The sequence below is a fragment of the Apiospora marii genome (assembly GCF_038362585.1).
Source record: "Apiospora marii strain CBS 49790 chromosome Unknown utg000007l_segment0_segment0, whole genome shotgun sequence".
Taxonomy (NCBI): Eukaryota; Fungi; Ascomycota; class Sordariomycetes; order Amphisphaeriales; family Apiosporaceae; genus Apiospora; species Apiospora marii.
This window is the reverse complement of record NW_027117379.1, coordinates 1,230,264-1,254,964: the sequence shown is the minus strand read 5'-3', so window position 1 is coordinate 1,254,964 and position 24,701 is coordinate 1,230,264. Positions and strand designations below refer to the sequence as shown.

At 52.8% G+C, this 24,701-nt stretch overlaps 7 protein-coding genes across 7 annotated transcripts; 3 read left to right on the top strand and 4 right to left on the bottom strand.

Moving 5' to 3' along the window:
- Positions 1-334: 334 nt before the first annotated feature.
- PG985_010766 (aspartate-semialdehyde dehydrogenase) lies at positions 335-1,549 on the bottom strand (the record flags this gene model as incomplete). The annotated part of the gene is made up of 2 exons (XM_066830533.1): positions 335-1,143; positions 1,261-1,549. 2 exons carry the CDS (start codon positions 1,547-1,549, stop codon positions 335-337), a joined length of 1,098 nt encoding a protein of 365 aa, XP_066681215.1.
- A 767-nt stretch (positions 1,550-2,316) lies between these two features.
- On the bottom strand, positions 2,317-4,353 carry PG985_010765 (Mannan endo-1-6-alpha-mannosidase DCW1; the record flags this gene model as incomplete). The annotated part of the gene is given in 4 exon segments (XM_066830532.1): positions 2,317-3,378; positions 3,474-4,033; positions 4,089-4,241; positions 4,257-4,353. The coding sequence occupies 4 exon segments, from the start codon at positions 4,351-4,353 to the stop codon at positions 2,317-2,319; spliced, it is 1,872 nt and encodes a 623-aa protein (XP_066681214.1).
- Positions 4,354-8,785: 4,432 nt separating this feature from the next.
- Positions 8,786-9,697, top strand: PG985_010764 (synaptobrevin-like protein; the record flags this gene model as incomplete). Its single annotated transcript, XM_066830531.1, has 3 exons — positions 8,786-8,893; positions 9,361-9,592; positions 9,672-9,697. The coding sequence occupies 3 exons, from the start codon at positions 8,786-8,788 to the stop codon at positions 9,695-9,697; spliced, it is 366 nt and encodes a 121-aa protein (XP_066681213.1).
- Positions 9,698-12,638: 2,941 nt separating this feature from the next.
- PG985_010763 (uncharacterized protein) lies at positions 12,639-15,442 on the top strand (the record flags this gene model as incomplete). The annotated part of the gene is made up of 3 exons (XM_066830530.1): positions 12,639-15,164; positions 15,229-15,328; positions 15,384-15,442. 3 exons carry the CDS (start codon positions 12,639-12,641, stop codon positions 15,440-15,442), a joined length of 2,685 nt encoding a protein of 894 aa, XP_066681212.1.
- Positions 15,443-16,431: 989 nt separating this feature from the next.
- PG985_010762 (uncharacterized protein) lies at positions 16,432-17,721 on the top strand (the record flags this gene model as incomplete). Its single annotated transcript, XM_066830529.1, has 1 exon — positions 16,432-17,721. The coding sequence occupies one exon, from the start codon at positions 16,432-16,434 to the stop codon at positions 17,719-17,721; it is 1,290 nt and encodes a 429-aa protein (XP_066681211.1).
- Positions 17,722-18,391: 670 nt separating this feature from the next.
- On the bottom strand, positions 18,392-19,073 carry PG985_010761 (uncharacterized protein; the record flags this gene model as incomplete). The annotated part of the gene is made up of 4 exons (XM_066830528.1): positions 18,392-18,486; positions 18,553-18,670; positions 18,764-18,817; positions 18,885-19,073. 4 exons carry the CDS (start codon positions 19,071-19,073, stop codon positions 18,392-18,394), a joined length of 456 nt encoding a protein of 151 aa, XP_066681210.1.
- Positions 19,074-20,769: 1,696 nt separating this feature from the next.
- Positions 20,770-21,717, bottom strand: PG985_010760 (uncharacterized protein; the record flags this gene model as incomplete). Its single annotated transcript, XM_066830527.1, has 1 exon — positions 20,770-21,717. The coding sequence occupies one exon, from the start codon at positions 21,715-21,717 to the stop codon at positions 20,770-20,772; it is 948 nt and encodes a 315-aa protein (XP_066681209.1).
- Between the last annotated feature and the right edge of the window lie 2,984 nt (positions 21,718-24,701).

The following is a 24,701-nucleotide window of genomic DNA, read 5'->3' as shown; positions in this document are numbered from 1 at the left end:
GGTCGCTTAAGTAATGTTTAATCGTCTTCATCTGAAATGGGTAGACCCGTCAAACTGGCGGCGGTCCCTGGTATCCTGGTAAGTTGCACCAGGTATAAATGACCGTGTCGATGTCAACATCCCAGCGATACCTGTGTAAATGCCAACCAATCGTATGTTGGCCGACTCCTTTCCATAATAGAGGGGACCTGGCACGGGAGCAGGAACAGTAGGTAGATGAGTCGTGAAATTTTCTATTATCTAATGCCAACCAATTCAGCTCTTTATTTTGCCAACAGCGAACGCCAGTGAATGCAGTAAATATGTATCTTAGATTCTTTTTACATCTCCATCTCTAGATGTAACCCTTGAGGACAGCAGCCTCGGCGTTCAGTATCGAAGAGCCGGCGGCGCCAATGACGGTGTTGTGGCTCAGAGCCACGAACTTGATATCGAAGATGCCGCTGTCGTCCTGGCGAACACGTCCCACGCTGACAGTGTATCCGCGTCCCAGGTCGCGGTCCAGTCGCGGCTGCGGGCGGTTCGGCTCATCGTCGCCGAAGACCTTGATGCTCTGCTCGGGGGCCGAGGGGCAGCCGAGCGTCTGGGCCTCGCTGACGTACTCGCTGAGGGCCTTCTTGACCTCGTCGGCGCTGGGGGCGGGCCGGTTCTTGAACTTGAGGGAGACGCAGGCGGTGTGGCCGTCGAGGACGGCCACGCGGTTGCAGGCGGCGCTGACGCGCAGCTCGTCCTGCTCGGTGAAGGCCGTCTTGGCCTCGTTGATGCCGCCCAGGATCTTGCGCGCCTCCGTCTCCAGCTTGTCCTCCTCGCCCGAGATGAAGGGCACCACGTTGTCGAGGATGTCCATGGACGGCACGCCCGGGTAGCCGGCGCCCGAGAGGGCCTGCATGGTGACGACGGAGACCTGGTCGACGGGGCCGAAGCGGGCCTGCAGCGCGGCGAAGGGGATGACGAGCCCAATGACGGCGCAGTTGGAGTTGCACACCAGGAAACCCTTCTCAAGCTTGTAGTGTTCCCGCTGGTGGGGGATCAGGTCCAGATGCGGCAGGTTGACAGTCGGCACAACGAGGGGCACGAGCGGATCGCGGCGGTAGTTCTTGGCGTTGGAGAAGACGGCGAGGTTGGCCTTGAGGAACTCCATTTCTGCATGTTCATGCGCATCAGTCAGCGTGCCCGTCTCCCTCTCTCTTGCTCTCTTGCGCCCGTGCAAAATAATATGCGACTAATGCTGACAGCAAGACACCGGACACATGGACATACCTATACTCTCGGCGTCCTCGGCGTTGAGGCCGCTGAAGACAACGTCGCAGTCGGCGAACTCGCTAGCCTTGCACTCGCGCACGACCAGCTCGCCCACGGCGCCCATGGGCGAGGCCTGCTTCCACTGGACGGCATCCTTGTATTTCTTGCCGGCGGATCGCGGCGAGGCGCCCACGGCGTGCAGGGTGAAGTGCGGGTGCTGCGACAGGAGCAGGATGAAGCGCTGGCCAACGGATCCTGTGCAGCCCAGTACGCCGCACTTCTTCTTGGGGAACTCTGTCGGGGCCATCGTTTTCGTTTCTTTCTGTCGTTCGCGTGATCGGTCTGATGCTATTGAAGGTGTCCAGATTTTCAATTGAGTTGCACCTCTTGGAAGTGATAAAGATGGACCATACAATATTGAAACTTTGCTTGTATGGGTGGCTATCTGATTCATTCAATTGCCCCTCCAAAAACTTATAGCGAACTAGCTGCCCCGCGATCGGACGCGAGGGGTCGATGACCCAACTCAGTCGTATGTTTCTTCATTAGCTGATTTTTGTACTAGTCGCTCTTAGCACAGGATAGGCATGGTCAATATCAAGGAGGTCGCCGCCACCATTAACGTTCATATCAACTGGCCACAAGAATGTAGAAATAGACTATGACTGTCGCTCTGTGGCCTTGGTATTCGTCTGTCCCCGCGATGAGGAAGATGTTCCGGCCCCGGAGATGCCAGGTTCCTTCTGATGACCCATCAACCAGCACTTCCTACCTCATGGCATCGTCACTACGTCACTGCCCAGAACCCAATTGCGTCTGTATAGTTGGGGTATCGGTGGATTGCTAGAGATACACCATGTGTAGAAACTGCGATAGAGAGTTTTGTTTAGATTATCTGACTATGTAATATGTCGCGCAGCATTAGGCGTGGACTTTAGTTAAGGGGCAGCTATATGTACCTGCTGCAGCTGCTGCCGATTGGGAGTTTGTGTGTATGTATTTGCCATAGACCAACAAATAACTCCGTCCCAATGCATTTCGTCAATCATGATGGTCACTATCCAGCAGTATACATCAGTTGACCACGGAGTCTATGTACCTGGACCGTTTCTTATGTAAAGTGTTCCTCGATCCACTGCGCCTTTCTGGGCGAGCGCTGGTTCTTTCCGCTCCTTCATTTTGCGCCGCAGGGAAGGCGGAAACGTGCCGCGAGGCATTGCCAGCTCCCGCTGCCGTTCGGCTAGGCCTCTGTAACGACGAACCTGCTAACGTTGTTGGTGGCGCGGCCGTCTCGAATATCCCATACGCCGGGGTGGATGTCTTTTCCACAGACCCGTTGGGGCTGTAGTCGGCTACCCCTTTCCCCTTTTCGTCGTGACTTGCGTCCTTGTTCTGCCGGGACAGCTTAGCAGCCGCTCCTCCTGCGCCGCCGACAAATGCGGAGCGCGCGCCCTCTAAATTCTCGCGAAGTGTCTTGGTCTCGTCGGTCGTCATGAATACGCAGGCAGCGACCAGCGCGCCGAGGATAGCGATGGTGCAGAAAGCGGCGCCTACGCGGTCGCCCGTCGTAATGGGCGCGGTCGCGTAGGCGGCACTATGGGGATCGGTCCGGCCGATGTCTGACCCGCCCGCACCTGCGTTGCCCTCACTGGTGCCACCAGTACTGTTGGTGACAGGGGCTTGAGAGTGCTCAATCATGTTAGCGAGCACGACCTCCATGGCGGACATCTGTTGGCCCACGCCCGTGGTACCATCCCACACCCCCGAGTTGTTCACCCAACGGATCCCGCACATACGGCCGTTTTCGCCGCCTGTGCACTGCTGCGCCGCCGCGACGGCCGAGCTCTGGAGCAAGGGCTTAATAGAGTCGTACGTCCAAGGTGCCCACTTGGTGGTGGCTGCCATCCACCGGCTAAGGTAGGCTTTGAATGACTGCTGGTCCACGTTACAGAGGTTAACAGGCTCGCAGGCTACTTCAAACATGATCTTCGGCGCGGTCGAGTTCATTTTGTGGAAGAATACGTCAGTGCCGTTCAGTAGACCGTCTACCCTTTCGTGCCACAATCCGCTGTTGTCGGTCTGCTTTAGGTTGTTCGTATACGCATACATGGCTGCAGCGCCGAGAAGGAATGCTCCCTATGCCTCTTGAGTCAGCTCACAACATTACCTGGCTCTTCACAGTGCTAGGCTGAAAGCGCAAGGCGCGCTTTATAGGAAATGGAAGTACACACCGGATTGTAGGAGAACTGGTACGGCGTAATGGCAGTGCAATTGTCGGGAGTATGTGCACCGTCATACACGTAGTAGTTTTCGTCGATGAACTTCACGCCCACCATCCAATCCCAGGTTTTGATGGCCCAATCGGCATAGGTAGCATTGCCCGTATATAAGGCGAGGCGCGCGGCAATGTTGAAGAAGCAGGCCTGGGATATACTGTTCTTGTAGTCGAAACCGTTGTTCCACGTGAAGATCTGCCATCGCAAACCGCCGTTACAATGCTGAGTATCCCATCTGGCCGCCTGGGTGTTGAAAACCGCCTGGGCCAACGCCAACCAGCCCGGCTGGCCGGCGGGAGGGTTCGGGAAGTTGTATTCGGCTGCCGACATGGCAGCCATACCCCAAAACCCTTGGTCATCATTTCCTTCCGTCAGGGTCTGGTTTGGTGGCATATAGTCATTATTCGGGCCAACCTGAAACAGCAAGCCTTCCGAGGTAACTTTGTTGTAAGTCGTGTCGCCAGTGTAGTACCAATAGTCTATCATGGCGCCAAGCAAAGCACCAGCTTCCCACCCTTTACCCTCGATTGTCAGCAAGCCGTATTCCCACTGTAGCGTGAAGGGTCTTACAGTAGTACGGCTGTGGGAGAAGACCCGGAATCCCACCCGGCTTATCGCCGGTGTAAAGGGTCATCAGGTCCTGGGCCATGCTTTTAGCTACATCTTTGATGGAATCTAGCAGCAAAGTATTGTTAACAATAGCGCAAACGGTTTCTTGCATGACTTTTCAATGCATACCCTGTGAGTCAATGTCAAGTTGGTATCCGATAACCAATCGGCTGGCAACCAGCAGCGTAGCTGTCAAGCCATGACCAGCGTGCCGAATGATCCGCATGATGCCGGCCCTTGGCGATGCGCTTGGCGATCGTGAAGATCGGGCTTATACCCAATGCGTTTGACCGAGAGACGATCGATCGATGGAAAATATGTAGATATTATAACGAACGACGAAAGTAATGTGTCATTTGCCCGGATCATGTATTTGACATTAGAATGGTCGAGTAGCAGGTGTCCCAGCAGGCAATATTAGGTAGGTAAGTGTCTTTCTCCTTTGGAAAATGCAAGTGGCCGGTTCAAGTAAGATGGATAAACGGGCGTCGTGAGATATCGAGATCCTTCAGAAACCATTAACAGTTAGCTGCAGGGGTATCGTAACAGCTCGTAGAGACACTGCTTGCGTCCAGTTCTCACTCCAGGTGATGTTGCTGCCTCCGTAACACGAGCAAGATCGATTCATTAAAATCCGGCGGTACCAGTACAGAGAAGCAGGAACGTGGGGAAACGCATCGTGTGCAAGCCAAGAAGAAGTTGGTATTCAATAGCCACGAGGGGTTGAAGACAAGAAGGGGCCCGGCTTGACCTGGGATGTCGATGCCCTTCCAAGAACAAGCAGAAGGAGAAGGATGGACATATCATATGTAGGTACATGTGTGTAAGTAAGGCGTGTAGGAACATACGTCAATAGTCGTGTAAGTACCGGCAACCAAGCACGCGCACACATGCACCTTTGACTGGGACTTGCATTTCCCCGCGCTAGGGTGACGCACTTCTGACCATCCACCACGTCTTTTGCGAGTCGTCTTGGCCCTTTGTTTGAAGTAGGTACTTGCCTCATACATTGATGGAGGTTGCCATCAGAGGTCCCCCTCGTACGTCCCAAGGTTCCCTTTCTCCTCCGGCTGACCCGGACGAATGCGAGTGGAAATGTCCCAGCAACATACGAAACAAATCATTAGACCGCTATGAACGAACGCCACCATAATACTCGAGGAAGCTTGAGGGTGCGGCCCGCCGGGCGCTTTCGATTTACCTTCGAGTTTGCCTTTTCCGTTTCTGTCTTGGCCAGTCCAGGCTCTTCTTGCCGGCAAGGTCTGGCTCTTGCCAGGAGCAAAAACTACATACTTGCATCCAATGAATATATGCAAGGCACCTTTCCAAGACGTAGACGTAGTGATACCTACCCCATAGAATCAGCCAGTCCTATCCAACGACAAGTTTCCTCTGCCTTCCTGAACCGTTCGTTGGGGATCCCGCAGGACTGGGTTTATCAAAGCGGGGTGATGATGGAGAGAGCCGAGCCCACATTAGCTCGGCCGGGGTCTGGGGCAGGACGCTAATGATCAAGTTGGAACCTCTTCGCTTCGCTATCGAAGGAGCTGACTTGGGCAAGAAAAAAAGTATGCGACCGCACCAAACCTACCACCGCTATTGACGGATTCCTAGCGCTCAGCTGAGGCTGCCGGCTCTTAAACTCTTTCTTCCAGTTGCTTTAGTTAACGCAGGCTGCATTCATTGCCTCATCTACCTGCATATTCCTGGGCACATGAGAATGAACCGTGGCTTAGGTGTGCGTTGAAGACGAGAATCAGGTTGTTGATTCTCTACGGGATGAGCAGCAACTATAGGAGAAGACGACTGACTCTATCGCTGATATTCAACCTGAACGATGAAGAACATACCACAGCTCTTTGGTATCTGCCCGCCGCCTTGGCGCTTGCTTCTAGCTTGAAGAACTACATAAGGTTTGGCAACGCACCTATGAAGCCACAACTGCTGAGGTGTTTGAAACAAAACAGCACAGGGCAGACAAAAAGAAGAAGAATTGGAACATGCTACATTGATCCATAGCATTCGTCTCGGCCCCTCCCGTGAACCGTACCATGATCGACTGCGCGATACTCTAGTGGATTTCATACGATACCATAATTTGCATGCATATCTTATACCATATTGTATAGGAGGCAAGCATTAATGGATCAGTATCCAACCAAGCCGTCGTTAGTATATTCAATTGCGAACATAACCGGAGTTGGATAAACCCCCACGTATCTTCCTGCTACCTATGGCAATGCTTCAATGGTAGCTACCATCGCAAAGCTGCAACTGGCAGTCCTCTTCTATTAAGCTTTGCCATGGACAGATTACTTGAGCAAGTAATGACTTGAGTCCGTCGAAATATCTGTGTATAGTACGAGCAATAGTATACTCCCGCTCGGCTCATTTAGATAACTATGTAGATTGGAAGACCGCTTTCATATCGTCAAGTATGGCGGGCATGGGGAATTCTCGGCTACTTGCTCTTGTTCAAATCCTCGAAGAATGAGCACCTCTTGAATTAGTATGTCTACAGGCAAGTGGTCAGAACATACCGGTTTTCAGGCACGGCGTTACTCACGCAACTTCTTAGCTCGTGTTACCTTCTAAGCTGAGAAGCCATGTTAACCGTAAGCAGAAAGTTCATTCAGTCTATGAAAGTAGTAGGTCCCGGCGGATGTTCCAATAGGATCCATCCAGTCCCAGTGCCCTTGATAGATAAGCAATATTGATCAGGGATGCTTCACAGTTCTGCCTGAGCTACGCATATATGCCGTGGCCTTTAGCTTCCGGCTCTTTGATGGTGTCGCCTAGTGACCCGATGGTTCTTTTACACGCTCTGCTCCCTACTCTTACACAAGTAAACCTCCAGAGGTTACACATGGTATACTCGTTAAGACATATGTAGTCGCGAACACTCTCAGAACATCCAGGGAGGCTTCCTATACCAAAGTATACCACTCATGAACAGCAGGTAAAATGTCCGGGTTAGAAAGTCACGTGATACTTCGCCATTTTTTGTTTGTACAGTCGTTTGGGTGGATAAGGCAGGAATAAAGGCATGATTATTGTCATGTATAGTCGAAACGTAGCCTATCAGAGGAAAGACAGAAGGTGGGACAGGGTCAATATCGAGCTAATGGGCCGGTTTTTGTGACGATTGATGATGAAACGGAGCTGCAACGATCAGAGATTCGACTTGTGTGGCTTGGCGGCACCAGACAAACCGCTCCCCAGAAGATCGACAGGGACTCCCGAGAAGATGCTAATGCAAGCCATGGCCAAGAACAAACACATGGGAAATACGTTTCAATGAGCCATGGAAGATTCGTCCGACTGCAGATAAGCCTACATCGTGCTAGGTAATCTCGAGGTGTTGGCCGAACTCTCTCAAGTGCTTGTTGATCGTTCTCGATGCATGAGGCGAGGGACCCTGATTAGATCATGTTGGCCATGTGTTTTTAGTGGAGAGGGCGAGCTGCGCTGGCTGCTGTCTAGGCAGTAGGCAATCAATTGGAATCAACAACCTGGGCAGCTGGGCGCCCGGCGGTAGCAGTGGTACAACATGACAATAACAACAGCAACCTCTCTACTGATCGACCGGGATTAAGGCTCGTCCTAGTCGTGGCCGAGCATTCGATGCTCACGTGTAGTCGTCGGATGGCAAATAGCCTATGCAAATAATTACGGGATTGACAAATGCACTTTTTGTTCCTTTCCACGGGACTGAACTAAAGACCATCGGTATGCAGTACATGATGCAAGTACACACCTACATAGTCAGGTAGTTGAGGCACTGCACTGCCGCATTCACATTCCAGCAAGAGGCAAGAGGAAGAGTAAGCGCCTAGCCACTTTGGACCGGGGATTGCGTGGACGGTTGGCCAACGAAGGCGAAGCCGCCACCATCTTGAGTTAATTGAGAACGATTACTTCGTATTCCAGGTAACCACACTCGGAGCGAACTCAATGGGGAATGACGCCTTTACGGTAACTGTTTGAAGAGACAGGACTTGACCATCCATCAGCCATTCATTCATTCCACTGTGAACAAAAAGCTATATGTGACTCCGCTAATGAAAAGTAACACCATACTACTAAGAAAAACAAAGAGCACAGAGAAGAGACCCCTTCCGTTGCCTGGTGATCCATTCCATATGTGCGCCCGTGTTGAGGCCATCAAACCATTGGAAGAGGAGACCCCTACCTCCGACCGTCCCTGTTTGAGGTCATTGTTCAGAGGAAGCTCGGACTCCATCAGTGTTCCTTTCAATACGACTGCAACTGCTGCTAACCTAAGCGTCCATTCAACCCAACCCAATGCTCCAGCCAAACAAAACCCAGCCCCAGAGAAGCCCAGAACCCAGCCCAGCCAGACCCAGTCAAGGTCAAGGTCAAAGTCACCCAGCCAGCCCATCAATCTTGCATGCCGCGCTCACTCACACCTTAGCCTCCCTGACCCTCCCAGAACAACCTCTCTCTCTCCTTCGCCCGTTGTAGCCCGCCAACCTCCAACCTTTCTCTTTTCTTTCACATACCACGTACTCCCGAAACCCTCCTCCCATCACCACAACCGATCGCATCAGCATCGCTATTTCGAACCGGCTCTTGTCAGCACAAATTCGAGCACTTTACGATTGATTCGTTCCGTCCTCGACCCTTCCTCTCTCAAAATGGCGTCCCACAACCAAGAAGCCCCCTACGATCCCTACATCCCCAGCGGCCAGGCCGGCGCTGCTCCTCAGCAAGGCGGCAATGCCAGGACACAAGCGCTGCAGGCGGTAAGTCGCTTTCACATTCGCCCTTTTGAATTTAGAGATGGACATGTCCTCGGATCGCACGATATCGATGTCGCCTTTGTGTCTTCGCGGACTACCTAAGCGCCGAGCGGTTCACATGGCAACATGTCGTTAGTTTCGGGCACCACGGGAGACTGCATCGGCGCCATCAAACATCTGCGATGTCACCTTCGCACAAGCAAGATATTATATAAAGATGTGCATGGCACTCTTCGAGTAGCTTGAATGCATTGCTCGGTTGCGCGATGGGGTTTCCAGATGCATACCAAAGAATCATTTGGGTAGTCCATATATGCCATGGGCGCGGGTATACCGACCAGTCAACCCCAAAGTGCGGCACTCGCAAAAACCCTGACTCCATTGATCGGCACAGTCTCGCGACGATCCAGAGGACATATGGCAGCCGGCAATCATACTGGAACAATAACTGACTCTAAGTCTCTGAACAGCAAATCGACGACACTGTTGGTGTGATGCGGGAGAACATCAACAAGGTGTCTCAACGTGGCGAGCGACTCGATAACTTGCAAGACAAGACAGACAACCTGGCCACGTCGGCTCAAGGTTTCCGCCGCGGCGCCAACAGAGTGCGCAAGCAGATGTGGTGGAAGGACATGAAGATGAGGATGTGCCTCATTATCGGTATCATCATTCTGATTCTCGTCATTGTGGTTCCTGCTGGTAAGTGCACACCGACATGCCCCAACGTTTGCGAACAGCCAAATGAAGGGTTGCTAACCGACCATTCTCCTTTGTTTAGTTGTCGCAACTCAGCACAAAAACTAAGCGAAGATCTTCTTCTCTTTTCTGCCTGAGGCCCAGGCAGTGTTGGCTACAGTCCAGGGGACTTAGATAACGACGACGATTTTGACGCTACAAACAAAAACCCGATGATGACGGCTTGAATCTCGCGGGCTTCGAGCACACACACCTTGGGCGGTTCGGTCACCGGATTTACGAATTCTACAGAACGATGGAGTTTATTTTTTGCCGCTGTGTTTTCACTGGTCTTGTTTTTCTGCTTTGGCACGCAATGCATGGTTGATACGAGGCTTCCAGCTCGATACCCCCCACCCACACATCCCGAGCAGATATACTGAGCAGAGGATGGAAAGGAATGGGCCCTGTATGTATGATGACGAGGCGAGGCGAGGCGAGACGGGGCGCTTTCCTGAATAATTGACATACCTTACGATATCTGCGACAGCTGCCCTATGGCCATGATGTCAGGCATCCATTGATATGATGTGATGAATCCTAGATGTATGTGATACCGCGCTACGGGCCGGAGTGTGACATTGTACCAAAGCATCTGCGTAATGTACCTCACATCCGCATACTGGTCGTTCTATACCTGTATGGCAACGGGAACCAACCTGACTGGCTCAATAGTCGGAAAATTATATATGCGCCTTTTGCCCATGGACTATCACATTCTCGTCTATGATATCTCTTGTCTGTCCTGTGTCTAAACTTTACCTAATATACTACATAATCCTGTTATGTTGGCGAAGCTTTACTGGAATATCGCATGTTGGCTAAGTATGTGCATATTAATCTATTATCTACATGCTGAACAATGATTATTACCTACCTAGGCAGTGAATATGTATACTTGGCGACTTTGTTAACAGATATCACGACTAAGCAGTTCCAACCGGGACAGCCAGCTGAAACACTCAGCAATGAGAAAATAAGTAGCAAGATAACTCGTTGTCAATAAAACAACTTGTAGGATGAAAAGTCCTTACAGCCCCTGCTATCAAATCATCACACATTTACAGGAGTATGAGGCCCTTGTACCCAATCTCGGCGTGCGGCAAAGACATGAGCGCCGTTAACCAGTCCTTCTGCTGAGATGCACTGTCTAACAAGTGTTGTATTACCACATTAACAGGGCTGCTGTTGGGTGGTGAATCCTGGCCGGGTACGTGAAGTAATATGTATCGAGTGGTTCACTGATTGTCACCGGATGGTATTGATGGTTGTTATTGATTGTTGTCACCAATGAGTGTACTACCTACTCTATCATGGTCAGCAGTTGCCATGCAGCAGAGGCAATGGGGCTGGGCTCACTTACTCGCGAAACATGGTGAGAAAAGGACTGCACGACCGGGTGATAGGTCTCATTATCAGGCACACGAAAGCCGATGTGCTTGGTATGCTTCCCTTCGTAGGAGTGGGCTTTATTTCCCTGTAGTTTCTATGATATGGGCTCGCCTGGGTCACTTGAATTACCGAGGATGACTTCTAATACACCCCGATTATTGAACTTGTCTAGAAACTCACACATGATTATGCTCATGAATGAATGGGGGTATCTTACCCAGCCCCATTGAAAACCTTTGATGCTAGAGAGATCAAAGCCGGCGTTTACATCGTGTAGGAGGAACTTCAGGCCCCATTTGCTGACAGAAGCAAGGTTGACTGGTCCGGCTCATCGACATGAAATCCGTTTGGGGTGTGGCCTGGTTGCAGCACAGCATTCTTTATGACTTGGCGTATCATGCGGAAAGTATAACTTCAGTGTCCATTGTGCTGGTGATATCAATGGCATGGCAAGAAGATGGAAAGGGGAATGTGCACTCGAAGAAAAACAGTACAATGCCAGGCCCCTAGCCCGCGAGCAGGAAGTTATATGACGACTTGTGGGCAGCACAGCTATATCGCTCTTGAGCGGATAGAGATGATTGAGCTGAAAGCTGTCAGACATAAAATAACTCATGGGCGCCCGAGAGGGGGTATTTAAGATACTATAAAATACACTTCTTGATGTCTGGAAGTGAGGTAGATTCTTATATAGAATGCTGGCGCTTGATACCTAGAAGCTGACCTTCGGCCAATAACGAGTCCCCTTGGCGAGTGCACAATGTACGAAACCCATGGCAAATTTGTTCTCTTTTTCATGGATTCCCGCACTGTATCAGTTGGACCTCTGAATCATTATAACGTAGATAGTTGGAAATAAAAGTATACATCTTTATCTATGTAGAGCAGCAGCTCACTGCTAGTTGCATGCTGCGCAGGTTTTGGAGCGAGCAATCGGGTTGGGGTGGCTCACCAGCCAGCCCACCAAGCAAGGTTCCATTCCCCAACTTCCATCAAAGAACGCCCTTATGAATCACTAAAACTCTACGAGCTTTGCCCTATCAGGCTTGGCGCCTCAGCGGTAGATAGGCAGATTTGGGCTCTGGAGGGGCAAGGCTGCGGTTAAGCGGGCCAGGCAAAAGACTCACTCACAGCATTTGCGTACCTGGAAGGAGCGATTTTCGGACATCAACCTGCGTGCTTAATAAAACTAGAATTTTTCCCTCTCTACTCCGACCTGCGATGTGAACGTGAACCTCGGATTTGAAGTCGCCTTTCCTTCACATCACCTCCTCGTCGCATAATTAGGTAAGTCTATTCGCTTGAGCTCAATTGCCCCATCAATTGGTCCATTCTCCGCCTTTTCGCAAGCTGGGCGAGGTACGGCCGGCTGGGATATCGCGACTTTAGGTGGATGGCATCTTCGTAGACACCAGGGTGACTGGACAATTGGGATGAACTCAGTTGATCAAGTGCTTGAACTATTCCTGTTATTCCCTTTGTACCCGTTATCAGTCGTCCTTCTACTCGCTCCAGTTTGGTTATTCTACCTGTTCTGTTCATTTCATTTATCCCAGCCATTCCACTAACAGCGTCTGGGTCGTAGGTCCAGCAACGTGTCGTCGTCGCCGCTGCCGCCATGTTGTCTTCGTCTCGTCTGGCCGTTCGAGCGGTCATCCGAGCCGGGCGCCGCACGGCTACGACCCGAATCAGCGGAGCCGCCGCGCCTATTATTACCCGACGAACTATCGCCGCTGCCTACTCGACCCGCCCTGGCCGAGCCAACAACTACGATGCGCGGCATGCTGTGATCCAAGTCTTGAACAGCGTTGGTTCCAAGCGCGAGGTTCAGCAGTACCTCTCCCACTTCTCGTCGGTCTCGTCCAAGCAGTTCGCCGTGATCAAGGTTGGAGGTGCTATTCTGACTGAGCACTTGGAGGAGCTCTGCTCGTCGTTGGCCTTCCTTTACCATGTTGGGTTATACCCCATCATCGTCCACGGCGCTGGCCCCCAGCTCAACAAGCTGCTCGAGGAGGCTGGCGTGGAGCCCCAGTTCGAGGAGGGCATCCGCATCACTGACGGCAAGACCCTTGGTGTGGCTAGGAAGCTGTTCCTTGCGGAGAACCTGAAGCTGGTCAGGACCTTGGAGTCCATGGGTGTTCGTGCTCGACCGATCACTTCGAGCGTTTTTATGGCGGACTACCTCGACAAGGAGAAGTGGAAGTTTGTCGGCAAGATCACCGACATCAACAAGGACCCTATCGAGAGCGCCATTGAAAGTGGCTACCTGCCCATCTTGACCTCTATGGCCGAGACGACCGAGGGCCAGGTCCTGAACGTCAACGCTGATGTGGCCGCTGGCGAGTTGGCTCGCATACTGGAGCCCCTGAAGGTTGTCTACCTCAGCGAGAAGGGCGGTTTGTTTGGCGGGGAAGGCAACAAGATCTCCGCCATCAACTTGGATGAGGAATTCGACCACCTGATGAGCCAGAGCTGGTGCAAGTTTGGTACCCGTCTTAAGATCAAGGAGATCAAGGAGCTGCTCGATAGCCTCCCGCGGACTTCCAGCGTGGCGATCATCCACCCTGCTGAACTCCAAAAGGAGTTGTTCACTGACTCCGGTGCGGGTACCCTGATCCGTCGCGGAAACAAGCTCATGACCGCCGAGAGCGTGTCGGAATTCTCCGACCTCCAGAAGCTCAAGGACGTTCTCATTCGCGATCGCGACCTGACGGACTCTCGGGCTACCGTCGATCGATATGTGGAATTCTTGAAGGAGCGCAAGTTCAAGGCTTTCTTCGACGAGCCCATGAAAGCTCTTGCTGTCGTCCTTCAGCCATCGGAGAAACAGAACTACGGCATCTTGGCGACTCTCACCATCACCAAGGATGGATGGTTGACCAACGTCGCCGACAACTTATTTTCCGCCATCAAGAAGGAGTATCCCAGCTTAGTTTGGACCGTCAAGGCGGATGATGAGAACCTTTCTTGGTTTTTCGAGAAGGCCGACGGACACATCGTCCGTGGTAATGATGTGCTTTTCTGGTATGGAATCGAAGAGGGCCAGGGTCTCATGGACCTTATGAAGGAATTCACGAACCACGGCCGCGCGATGTTGGGCGAGTCGAACCTCGAGGCACGTCTTCACCGCGCTGCCCAAGTAGCTTCCCAAAACCTGAAGGCACAGTTCGCTTCTGGCTCTGCTGCTAACCAGGCCCGTGGCTATTCGACATTCGCTCGTCGGCCCGTAATGGGAACTGCTGGTGCTCTTTTCAAGGGCCAGGCGCGTGGTTATGCTACCACTACCAACCCCAACCCCCCTTACGGCAGAAAGCACGCTTCCAACGAGGTGCCATCCCGTGTTGCGTTGATTGGTGCTCGTGGTTACACCGGTCAAGCCCTGATCAGCCTGCTCAACACTCACCCCAACTTTGTTCTTAAGCATGTCTCATCCCGGGAGCTCGCGGGCCAGAAGCTGCAAGGATACAGCAAGAAGGAGATCATCTATGAGAACCTCAGCGCCGAGGATGTGAAGCAGATGGAAGAGAACGGCGAGATCGATGTGTGGGTCATGGCCTTGCCCAACGGTGTCTGCAAGCCTTACGTCGATGCGATCAACGAGGCGCGTGAGAAGACTCCCCGCGAGGATGGCAGTCTCATCGTAGACCTGTCTGCCGACTACCGATTCGATAACAGCTGGACATACGGCCTTCCCGAGCTCATTAAGCGGTCTTCCATTGCCCAGTCAACCCGGATCTCAAACCCCGGTTGCTACGCTACTGCCGCTCAACTCGGCATCTCCCCCCTGGTCGAGCATCTCGGTGGCCAGCCTACCATTTTCGGTGTCTCCGGCTACTCTGGCGCGGGAACTAAGCCGTCGCCTAAGAACAACGTCGAGTTCCTGACCAACAACCTGGTCCCGTACAGCTTGACTGACCACATTCATGAGCGCGAGATTAGCAACCAGCTTGGCACTCCTGTCGGCTTCGTCCCCCATGTCGCTGTCTGGTTCCAGGGTATTCACCACACGATTAACATTCCCCTGAACAAGACGATGACTTCGCGAGACATTCGACAGATCTACCAGGATCGCTATGCTGGAGAGAAGCTCGTTAAGGTTGTGGGCGAGGCCCCCTTGGTCAAGTCGATCAGCGGAAAGCACGGTGTAAGTTTGCATTGTTCTGGTTCTTACAACAAAGGGCCAATTCGCTAATATAATCTATGTATAGGTCGAGATTGGTGGTTTCGCTGTCCACAGCTCGGGCAAGCGAGTAGTTATTTGTGCCACCATCGACAACCTGCTCAAGGGAGCAGCTACACAGTGCTTACGTGAGTGTTTCTTTCTTCATTGCCCCCTAGAAGTCCTATAGCTGACCCAAAATAGAAAACATGAACCTGGCACGTGGGTACGCGGAGTACGAGGGTATTCCATTGATGGATTAGGCGTTTGATTATTCCGTGTTACCAAAATGGGTTTGTCTTGGAGCCTTGGTTGATTTTGTACATAGGTACTTTATGGTTGTTCTATACGTTTAGATGAATCAAACGGCTGCACTAAACGGAAACCAATGTTCCAGTCCTCCAGTTAGTTTGTGACAGTAAGGCTCTCATTCGGCCGTTGCTATGGTAGTCTTTTCATCCTCGCCAAAGGATTTTCCAAAGTTGGCGGCAGCAGGCATGAAAGACTCAGCTCGCATAGTCGCGATCTGAAGCAGAGAGTTATCTTAACTTGCTGGTCTTGGCCAGTTCAAACGCGTTGTCTTGCACTTATAGAAAGCTTCATAAAGACCGCTTGACTGTTCCGTGTCAAGCAGCCAAGACGTATGCAATTTTTCTGCTGGAATCAAAGCATAAAGCATGTACTATGTCATTTCCGACTACGGCTTCCATCCCATGCAAATATACATGTTTTTTCTTGGTTCTGATACCCAGACATCTTCTTTGCTGTTGGTTGAATGCCGTCGTGATTGTGATTCAAGGTGGACCTGATGCCGGCCGATCCCGTTGCCATTTCATCTTTGCTGAACTTTTGGAGGGCGCTAAGATCAGGCAATTGATATCTTCACTTACAGCACTCACCAGCCAGCCAGCCTGGTGCCCTTCATAGTAGGTGCCTACGAGGAGACAGCTGGGGTAATTTGTAGCGTCTGGCCGTCTATTAATTGCTCTGCTCTCTACTTGGACGCTACTCGGGATTCGCCGACCCACAGCAAACCCGTAACCACCAACATTTCTTCCACGCCGTCAGCCGCCAGCCGAGACAACCCTCTTTCGCCTACAGCGCTGCGTGAGAAGTGGCATAAACATAACACTGGACTGGACGTTTCTAGATTTGGAAACATCTCAGTCAATTGGCATTTTCATGTTACAAGCTGTCCACCTAAGTTTGCACACAGTCGCATAATCACCACTATCACCAAACTTCGCACCACATGGCTGCTACCCCTGAATCGCTATGGGAGGTTCGGCGCATACCTAACAAAGGGTACGGTGTGGTCGCCACTGCGCCCATTGAGCCCGGTACTCGTCTTTTGATGGAGGAGCCACTATACATTCGCTCCATGACCGACGACTCCATCCAGCAGCAGAACAGTATCGTCGAATCCCTGATCCAGAGTTTGCCCGACGCAGCTCAGCGGGATGCCTTTCATGCCCTCGCCAGCTCCTTTTCTGTCCTCTATCCGGAACTACCCTACTACTCTATCGCCACGACCAACGAAGTGGCACTGTCGGGCGCGCAGAACGGCGCTTCTGGCTTGTTCCTGCGATGGTCACGCTTCAACCACGCCTGCACGCCCAGCGCCTACTGGGCCTGGAATAGCGATGGCACCTCCCCCAAGGGACGAGCGGGAGTGCTGACAGTGCACGCGATCCGCCGCTTGAACCCAGGCGACGAAATTTCCATCTCGTACTTCGAGAACCGCGTCATGCCGCACGAGGACCGCGAGCGTTACCTTGCAGAGATCTATTGTTTCGCCTGCGACTGCGCGCTGTGTTCACTGGCCCCTGGCCCCTGGCGCGACGACGTCGACGAGCGGCTGAGGCAACTGGAGGCGTTCTGGCGCAAGTACCATCTGGGAGAGGAAATCCAGGACCGGCCTTCTTCCCCCTCCTCTCCCCCCAACTCTCTTCCTGCTTCTACTTCCACTTCGTCCGCCGCCACTCCTACCACCACTACTACTTCGAGGCCGTCAGATAAAGACGACAGCATTGCCTCAAAGAGGGAGGAAGAGGCTGGCAAAAACATCGCCGACGTGCGGACACTAAACCAGCAACGCTACCGGCACGACCCCGCCGGCTGCCTCGCCGAGTGCCGCGAAGCGGCCGAGCTCATCCTCGAGGCCGAGGAGGACGTCGGGGACGGGGCCGGCGGGGAGGACGGCGATATCGCGGGCTGCATCGACGTCACGTTCGCGTACGAGATCGCGCTGGCGCTCGCGCTGTTCGTGGGCGACGCGGCGCGGGCCTCCGTCTTCGCGGCCCGCAACCGGGACCGGTACACGGTCACGCTCGGCGCAGACAGCGGGGAGGCGTTGCGGGCGGGGCGCGGCGCGCTGGACCCCTGCGCTGATCGGTCGTTTGGGTTGGGGTTGGGCGGCGGCCGGCGGCGGGGGATGGGGTTGGGGTCGGAGGGGGTGGTGGTCCCGGACGTGGAGGAGATTGGGGAGGAGGCGTTTGAGGAGTGGCTTTGGAGCGCTGAGGAGTGGGAGTTGGGGGGGTGAGTATCTGGTCCTTGAGTGGTAGCGGGGGGCAGGTATGTGATGGGATCTGAGCGGATCAGAGAGCCGCGATCAGAGCAAAAAAGCCCACCGTTTCGGAATAGGGCGAGCGTTCGGTTATGTGGTGAGAGACTTCGTCTTGGTCACGACTATATTCTCTCTTGACGATAGGCGATGTACTTTTGGGTGTTTCCGCCAGAGGACGCAATACAATGAACCCCATCTGACAAATGTTGTCCTTTCGCAGTCTTTTGAATGGTCCTGCTTATAACACATAACCTGTTTGTATCATGATATCTGCTTACACGACTTCTCGATCTGAAGCCTCCCAGGATTCCCAACCCAACGCCTATGCACCCGCTAATAGTAGTTACCTCAATCATGTAAAGCAGCCGGCGTTCCAGCCAGCCTCGTTCATCATAGCAGTAGCAACCTCCCTGTCCTGAAGTTGCCAGTCGCCTTTTCTCTGTACAACTTCATCCCATTGCCTGGTATATATTGAAGCGCTTTCTCATGTGCACTCCAACAGTTGTCGCAAAATTCCCATGTCCGGTAAGAGCCGCCGGAATCCACCATGCCTCATTCCGTTCCGCCTTCGCACTATGCTCGTCCGATCAATACGGGACGCAAGAGTCGGAATATTCGTCTGCCCGTTCTTTGGCCATTCACCCATTTATGACTCGCAAAAGATGTCAAACTCGGACGTGGAGCTCGTGAGCACGGCAAAGCTTGTTAGCGTAGCCGAAGCGATGGCGTCTTTGCACTCGTCTGTAATAAGAAGATGGGGTCCTGTCAGTTTCCATCACCACCATAGGTTGGGGGCAAATCACTCACTGTTCTGCTTGTCGCAGTCCGAGACTTTGAAGCCGGCGTTCTTGTTCTTGTTGGCCGCGTCGGCGCAGTCGTTCTTCTGGTTGTCGCAGGCGCGGTTCGCTGCGGTCTTGAAGTCGGTCTGTGTAATTCGGGGTCAGTTCACATGTACCCTTGATCCACATGTACCCAAGTAGCACGAGGTGTGAGTGACCGTCACGGGTGTATTACTTACAAAGGTATCCCCCTCGACGGTAAATGGTCGCTTCTTGTCGTTAGACTGTGTGATCTGTGATAATAACCCACTGTGTCAGTATATTGCTTGAATCATATGAGTACGGATAAGTACAACGTACAGATGCGGCAGAGAAGCCACCCAGCTTGCCGCTGAAAGGCTGGATATCGTCCTGCAGCGTCTGTCGCGGGAACAAGCCCATCTTGAAGTCGCGCCGGACTTCGTCCACGAAATCGCCGCCCGCTGCGACTCCGGCGACGAGGAGGCACAGCGCCATCACCGCCGAACTGAGGCTTGCGCAGCACTTCATGATGGGTGATCGATCGAGATATGCGATGTATGTGGCGTCGTATCTGCAAAAGCAAACGAGATGGCGCAGTCTCTAGTATATAGAGAGACGCACGTGTGTGTGTATGCTGGATAAGCCCGGTAAATGGGTGTTATATATATATGACGTTGAGCTATTCCGTCTCAGATATAAAACGATCCTTCCCGCGCATTCATTAAATGTCGTATGGAGGCAAGTTTCGTGAGGCCTCGACTAGTCGTCCGCCGGTCGTCGTGTCAATCTTTCGCGGCGGGTGGTGTGTAAGTTGCCAAGCCGGCCCGGTCTGGTCACGACAGGTATCCAATTGATTGGCAAAGAAAAATGTCAACTCAAGATTGTCGCTATTTTGAACACCAGATGAAAGGCAGGTATTTAGTACATTCAGACAGCAAACCAACAAGCAGTCGAAGGCGAATCGAACATTTGAAAAGTGGTCGAGTTGAGCTCAATACCAACGTCTCGTCCTCCTCCAGACGAGAGAGAGAGCGCATCCTGAAACCCATCATGAGACAGCTTGGCCGCACAGCCAATCAGAGATCGGAGCGAGACGAACCACGTTACAGCGAGCGCCCAGCGCGCACCCACTCCCCTCCACACAACACACACACGAACCGGCCAGTCCCTACGGATGGGACCCGCGCGGTATGCTAGCTATGGGAACAAACACAAACCGAGCTGCCACGGATCCGCGAGCGCGGGAACGCCGATAGCAGGCAGATTTCTAATATCCAAGAAACATTGGGCAATGCTTTAGGCGGCGAACCGGAGGTGGCGGCGGCTTCCGGTTGGCTGCTGCTTTCTTTTGACATCGTCAGATCTAAAGTGAGGCTGTCGCTACCAAACATGGGCTGAATTCGTTTTATCATCTATGTAGTCATTATAGACGTGGTAATGGTCACTGGTGTGCTCCTCCCCAGAATACCGCCCAGAAATCACCCCCAAAATACTGGTAATATTGGGACAATGATCATCATACTATGGACCTCTTCTTGAAAGGTCGGTCACCCACCGTATGATCTGATCGATCCGATTTTACAGTTACTGACTTGGCTCACGTGAACCCGACATCATCATCGTCACTATACGAGTCATGAGAGGAGTGAAATTTCCAGCAAATTGGTACACTAGGTTAAGGTATAGGTAATCATCTAAACTCTCAATGTAAGCTACTGCAGGTACGACAAACTTAGAAAGTTCTGCATGCGAAAGAAAATGTACAAAAGTATTTGGAGAATGTGAACACATGGTATTAGGTTGAAGCTCTATACACACAAAGAGATCGATTCTCTTGTAGGAAATCCTCCCATTTGGCTCTTGGAATCGGCACATCACATCTCTGTTGAGGCGGAGCCTCCCCATATGCCCTTCTTCCATCGCGCACATGATTTCGACTGGTATCACTGTGACTTCGTATGACAACGGCATAACCATTGGTCTATCGAAAATTGGTTGTAGTTTTCTTTTTTTGGTGGGTGTCATTATAGTTGGGATATCTCTAAACCGTAGATTAATCTCCAATGACTATGAGCCTGGCAACCATGCAAATCCCTTGCAAACTCCGACGCCGGTCCATTGAAAAAAAGAACTCAGAAAACGAGGCTTCGTGCTGTGGTAGTGGTGGTGGTGATGATGATGGCGGTTTTGTTTTGAGGTTTGGTGTGTGGTATGGCTTGTGCGTTTAGAAGTTGGTGCCAGTGTTGGAACTTGGAGCGTGGTATGACTCCAATGTGCTCTGGAAGGGGCTGCGGCCGCTCATGCTGCCGGGCTCGTTCTTCTCAGGGCCGGCGTTGTTGAACTGGCTGGTACCGGCGCCGTAGTTGACGAGATCCTCACCGTCGTCCTGGTCCCGTCTTCGGGCACGCAGCCTCCAGACCAAAACACCGACAGCGGCCAGAACAATGGCGCCACCGACACCCACGCAGACACCGATGATGGTGTTTCTGGTCTGGGGTGCCATACCGTTGTCACCCGAGTTCGTTTGGCCCTCCGACAAAGTGGGAGTGACGACCGACTGGGTCTCCACAGCCGACGTGCGACCATCGCTCAGGGTAGTGGTGTAGGTGAAGATAGTGGTGAAAGGTTTGGCGGTTGTAGTAGGCTTCGGGGTCTCGGTGAGTGTCTGGGGGACTTCGAACGTCTTTCCATCAGATGTCGTCTTGACGGACGTAACGCGCGTAGTCGGAGAAGTGTTGCCACCGCTGTTGCCGCCGTTACCACCATCACTAGACGGGCCGGTGGGACTCGGGGTTGGGGTGGTCGGTCCGCCACCGCCACCGCCGGTCGGGGTAGTTGGCGCAGCGGTCGGAGTAGGGCTGTCATTGCCCTTGCTGGTCGTAGGATCCGGGCCCTTGGTCTGCTCTGATGTGGTCGGATCGGCAGGCTTGTCGGTAGTCTCAGGGGCCGCAGTCGTAGTTGGCTCGGGAGTGGGCGCGTTAGAGACGCTGGCAGCAGGCTTGCTCTCGTCGGCGGCCGCCGCAGTAGAGTTACTGCTGTCATCTGCGCGGGCGAGGTCGTCCAGGAGACCGGGCGACCGCTTGAGGATGTTCATGTCGAACCAAGTGGCCTGGGCAATGGTGAAGATGGACAAAGCCACCATCAAGAGGCGAATTAATCGCGTGGAATACATCGTTGAGGAGTCAAAACCGAGGTCGCTGAGCGGTGTCGATGATGATGATGATGATGTTTGAACAGATCAGGACGATCTGTGGGAGATTATTGTTGTTTGGCAATCCCCTCTCCTTCTCTACCAAGTAACGTGATGGTCACACGTCAAACGTCTTAATCGACCTGTCCTCCTAGCGATGATCAAGGCCACTCCACGTTACCTCTGGAGTGTTGTTGATTAGAGTATCGGGTTGTCGGGTTGCGCGTTAGAATCTTGGGAGCGAGTCTAGGGTAGGAGTAGGGCGCAGATTCTGCTGTCGAGAACGAAGGTAGGCAAATGCCGAAAGGGACGAAAATAGCCGAGAGAACCGAAAAAGGGAAGAAAGGGACTAAAGGCTAGGCGCTCCTGTTTTTAATAGGATGTTTAGGTCAGTCAAAAGACCGAGAGGGAAAAACGAGTGTGGTAGTTGGGCAGATTATGTGTAGGTAGGTGGTCAGGTGTAAAGGAGCGCGGCAACAATGGAATTGGATGGACGGGTTTAATGAATGAATGGATTGGTGAGACTGGACTGAGCTAACTGGTGTGGTGGGTGGCCCGGCCCAAGTGGAATGGAGCGTGTCTGTCAATGGCCCCGTGCTGGCGATACTTGCGATAGGGTACAGTAGGCTGGGAGTTACCCGGGTCCCCTTGTACCTACATCCAATACATGCGCGCATTCTGCAGCCAACATGGCCTGGACATGAACCCAAGGGGGGGTGAGGGCTGACCCATCCAAGCCAGAGTCCGACAGCCCGTTGAGCCCATTGAGCCCATCAGGCCTACCAAGTGACCAGTCAGACGGCGCCTTTCACCAACCAGACCCAAATAAAAGCTCGTATCCTAATACATGTACATTCAAAGCATGCTGGCCCGGCTTGGCTAGCTCGGCCCCCCCTAGTTGGCTTCACCCCAGCTAGCCGCTACGCCCTGAACAGTGATCATGGGGGCATCTTCAAAGCTACGAGGGCGAGATTGACGGATATCGTGGGAATTGAGAAATTGACAATAAGAGCGTTGTGGGATGGCAGTTCTTAATAAGAAAGCACGACGACGGACTGGATCAAATACTTTTACACATATCTACCTGTAGGAGACGATCCGAGGTGTTTCGTACGGAGTACGGAGTAGATGGCAGCTCAAACTTGTCGGCTTAGTTCCATCAGCCTACAATCAATCAATCAATCGCCTACGTTATGCAGGCTTGCTGGTCGCATGCGTGGCTAGCAAGAACCGTTCGTTCTGGATTTACCACTATTTGCAGCATCCCCGGCATGTCCATGCCCCTCCCATCTCCCCTGTTCCCATTTGACGTTCGGCATCGCGACGCCCACACCAAATCTACTGGTGCACGTTAGTAGGTGCATGGTGCATGATGCGAGTGCTGTGTCGAGATGCACCCGATCGAGGATTTGTTTGCAAATAAGGAAAAATTCTCATTCAACGGCCTGTCTGTCGATGTCCTCCTAGATGCCGCCCGCACATGACATCGCACCACATCTGGTGGCTTGTGTTTTGTTCAGACCAACGGGCGGCGTGCTGCGGCAACTCACAATCGCGGGATTTTGTTTGTCCCAGGGCATGGGCTGCAACAGGCATGGTCCATCCTGGGCTGGGGGTCAGGGTCTCTCTGCTCCTGGAAGGTAAATGTTAAATTCAAACAATTACAACCAACTCCACAGCCTCCAGCTCCGGGCCAACGAAGAAAAAAAAAGCCCACCATCAACCCTTATTCCGCTGCAGCCGTCGACAGTTGGGCCATCTAAGCCACCTGCCTCGGATGCGCTTGTAGCATATTACAACCTCAGGCATGAACTCCTTCTCTTTTCTATTTCGGGGGCGGCCTCTGCGCGGCGGGGACGATGAGTTCCTTTTACCCAGAATCTGCTCTGCGAAAAGTTCTGTGCTGAGAGGATAACACTGCCGCTACCTTCCTTTGCCGAAATGACCAAAAATAGGACGTAATCTCGTTCAGCTCCAGCACAACTCTCCAGGGTAACTGGGTATCTGCCGAGGCCGAGAGCCAATCCCTAACATAAAGGGACTTTATGCCCGGCGGTCTGCGATCATAGTAGCATTCATAATGGACGGTCCCTATGCCGATCGCCCCAGGTTCATCAGTCATGCAACACCCGGAGAGTTTACTTGGAATCCGGTAACCCGCGCCTGGGGGGCACAGTTCCGTCATTGCTTCGCGACTCAAAACACTGCTGCAGCAATTCCTTGATAAACCGACCCACGCCCTCCCGTGGGAATGGCTCACAGGCTCGGGCTGGGTGCTTCTTCCAGGCGTCCTTCCACTGCTGATCATCGGAGGCGCTGACGTGTGCGTGCCATGGAGGGGTTGAAGAGCGGGTGGCGAAGCCACCAAGCCAGGTTTCTCTTTGACGTGCAGAGGTTTATGCACTAGCATAACCTGCTTGCTTACCTACTCACTCACCTTACCTGCCGCTGCCAGGGCCACGCCGATCAGCTCGTGGCCCTCAAAACAAGAATTGTAACTCCCTAGGTTACGCGTAGTCCCCAGTTTCCGAGAGAAAGGGAAAAAGGACCCTTCAAGATCTGCCAATGACACCGATCGGAGGATGCCAAACGTAGATTAGATCAGTCCCATTGTGTTATCCGCTGCTTCACGATCTTTTCGGGGGAGGGCCCGCCAGCTGGTGTGCGTCCAAAGCGAATGGGCATACCACACCACGCACAACGTTACCTCCTCCTTAATCGCAGTCGTGCCGATCAACCTAAAAAGCCGGTACGTGGCTGCTGGCTGTCTTAGGGGTCTGGACAAGCCTCTTCGTTTTGTGAAGAACTAGCACGTATGCCAAACTGCCTCTACAGAACGCCTCCAGCGATTACGAATGAAGCGGTGCTAGCCGCTAGTTTCTTCCAGCCACTCGGGTTTCGACACTATCATCGTCATGGCTCTCCGCTATTGGACCCCTCCTCAGTCGAGGCATCTCCCGCTGCCA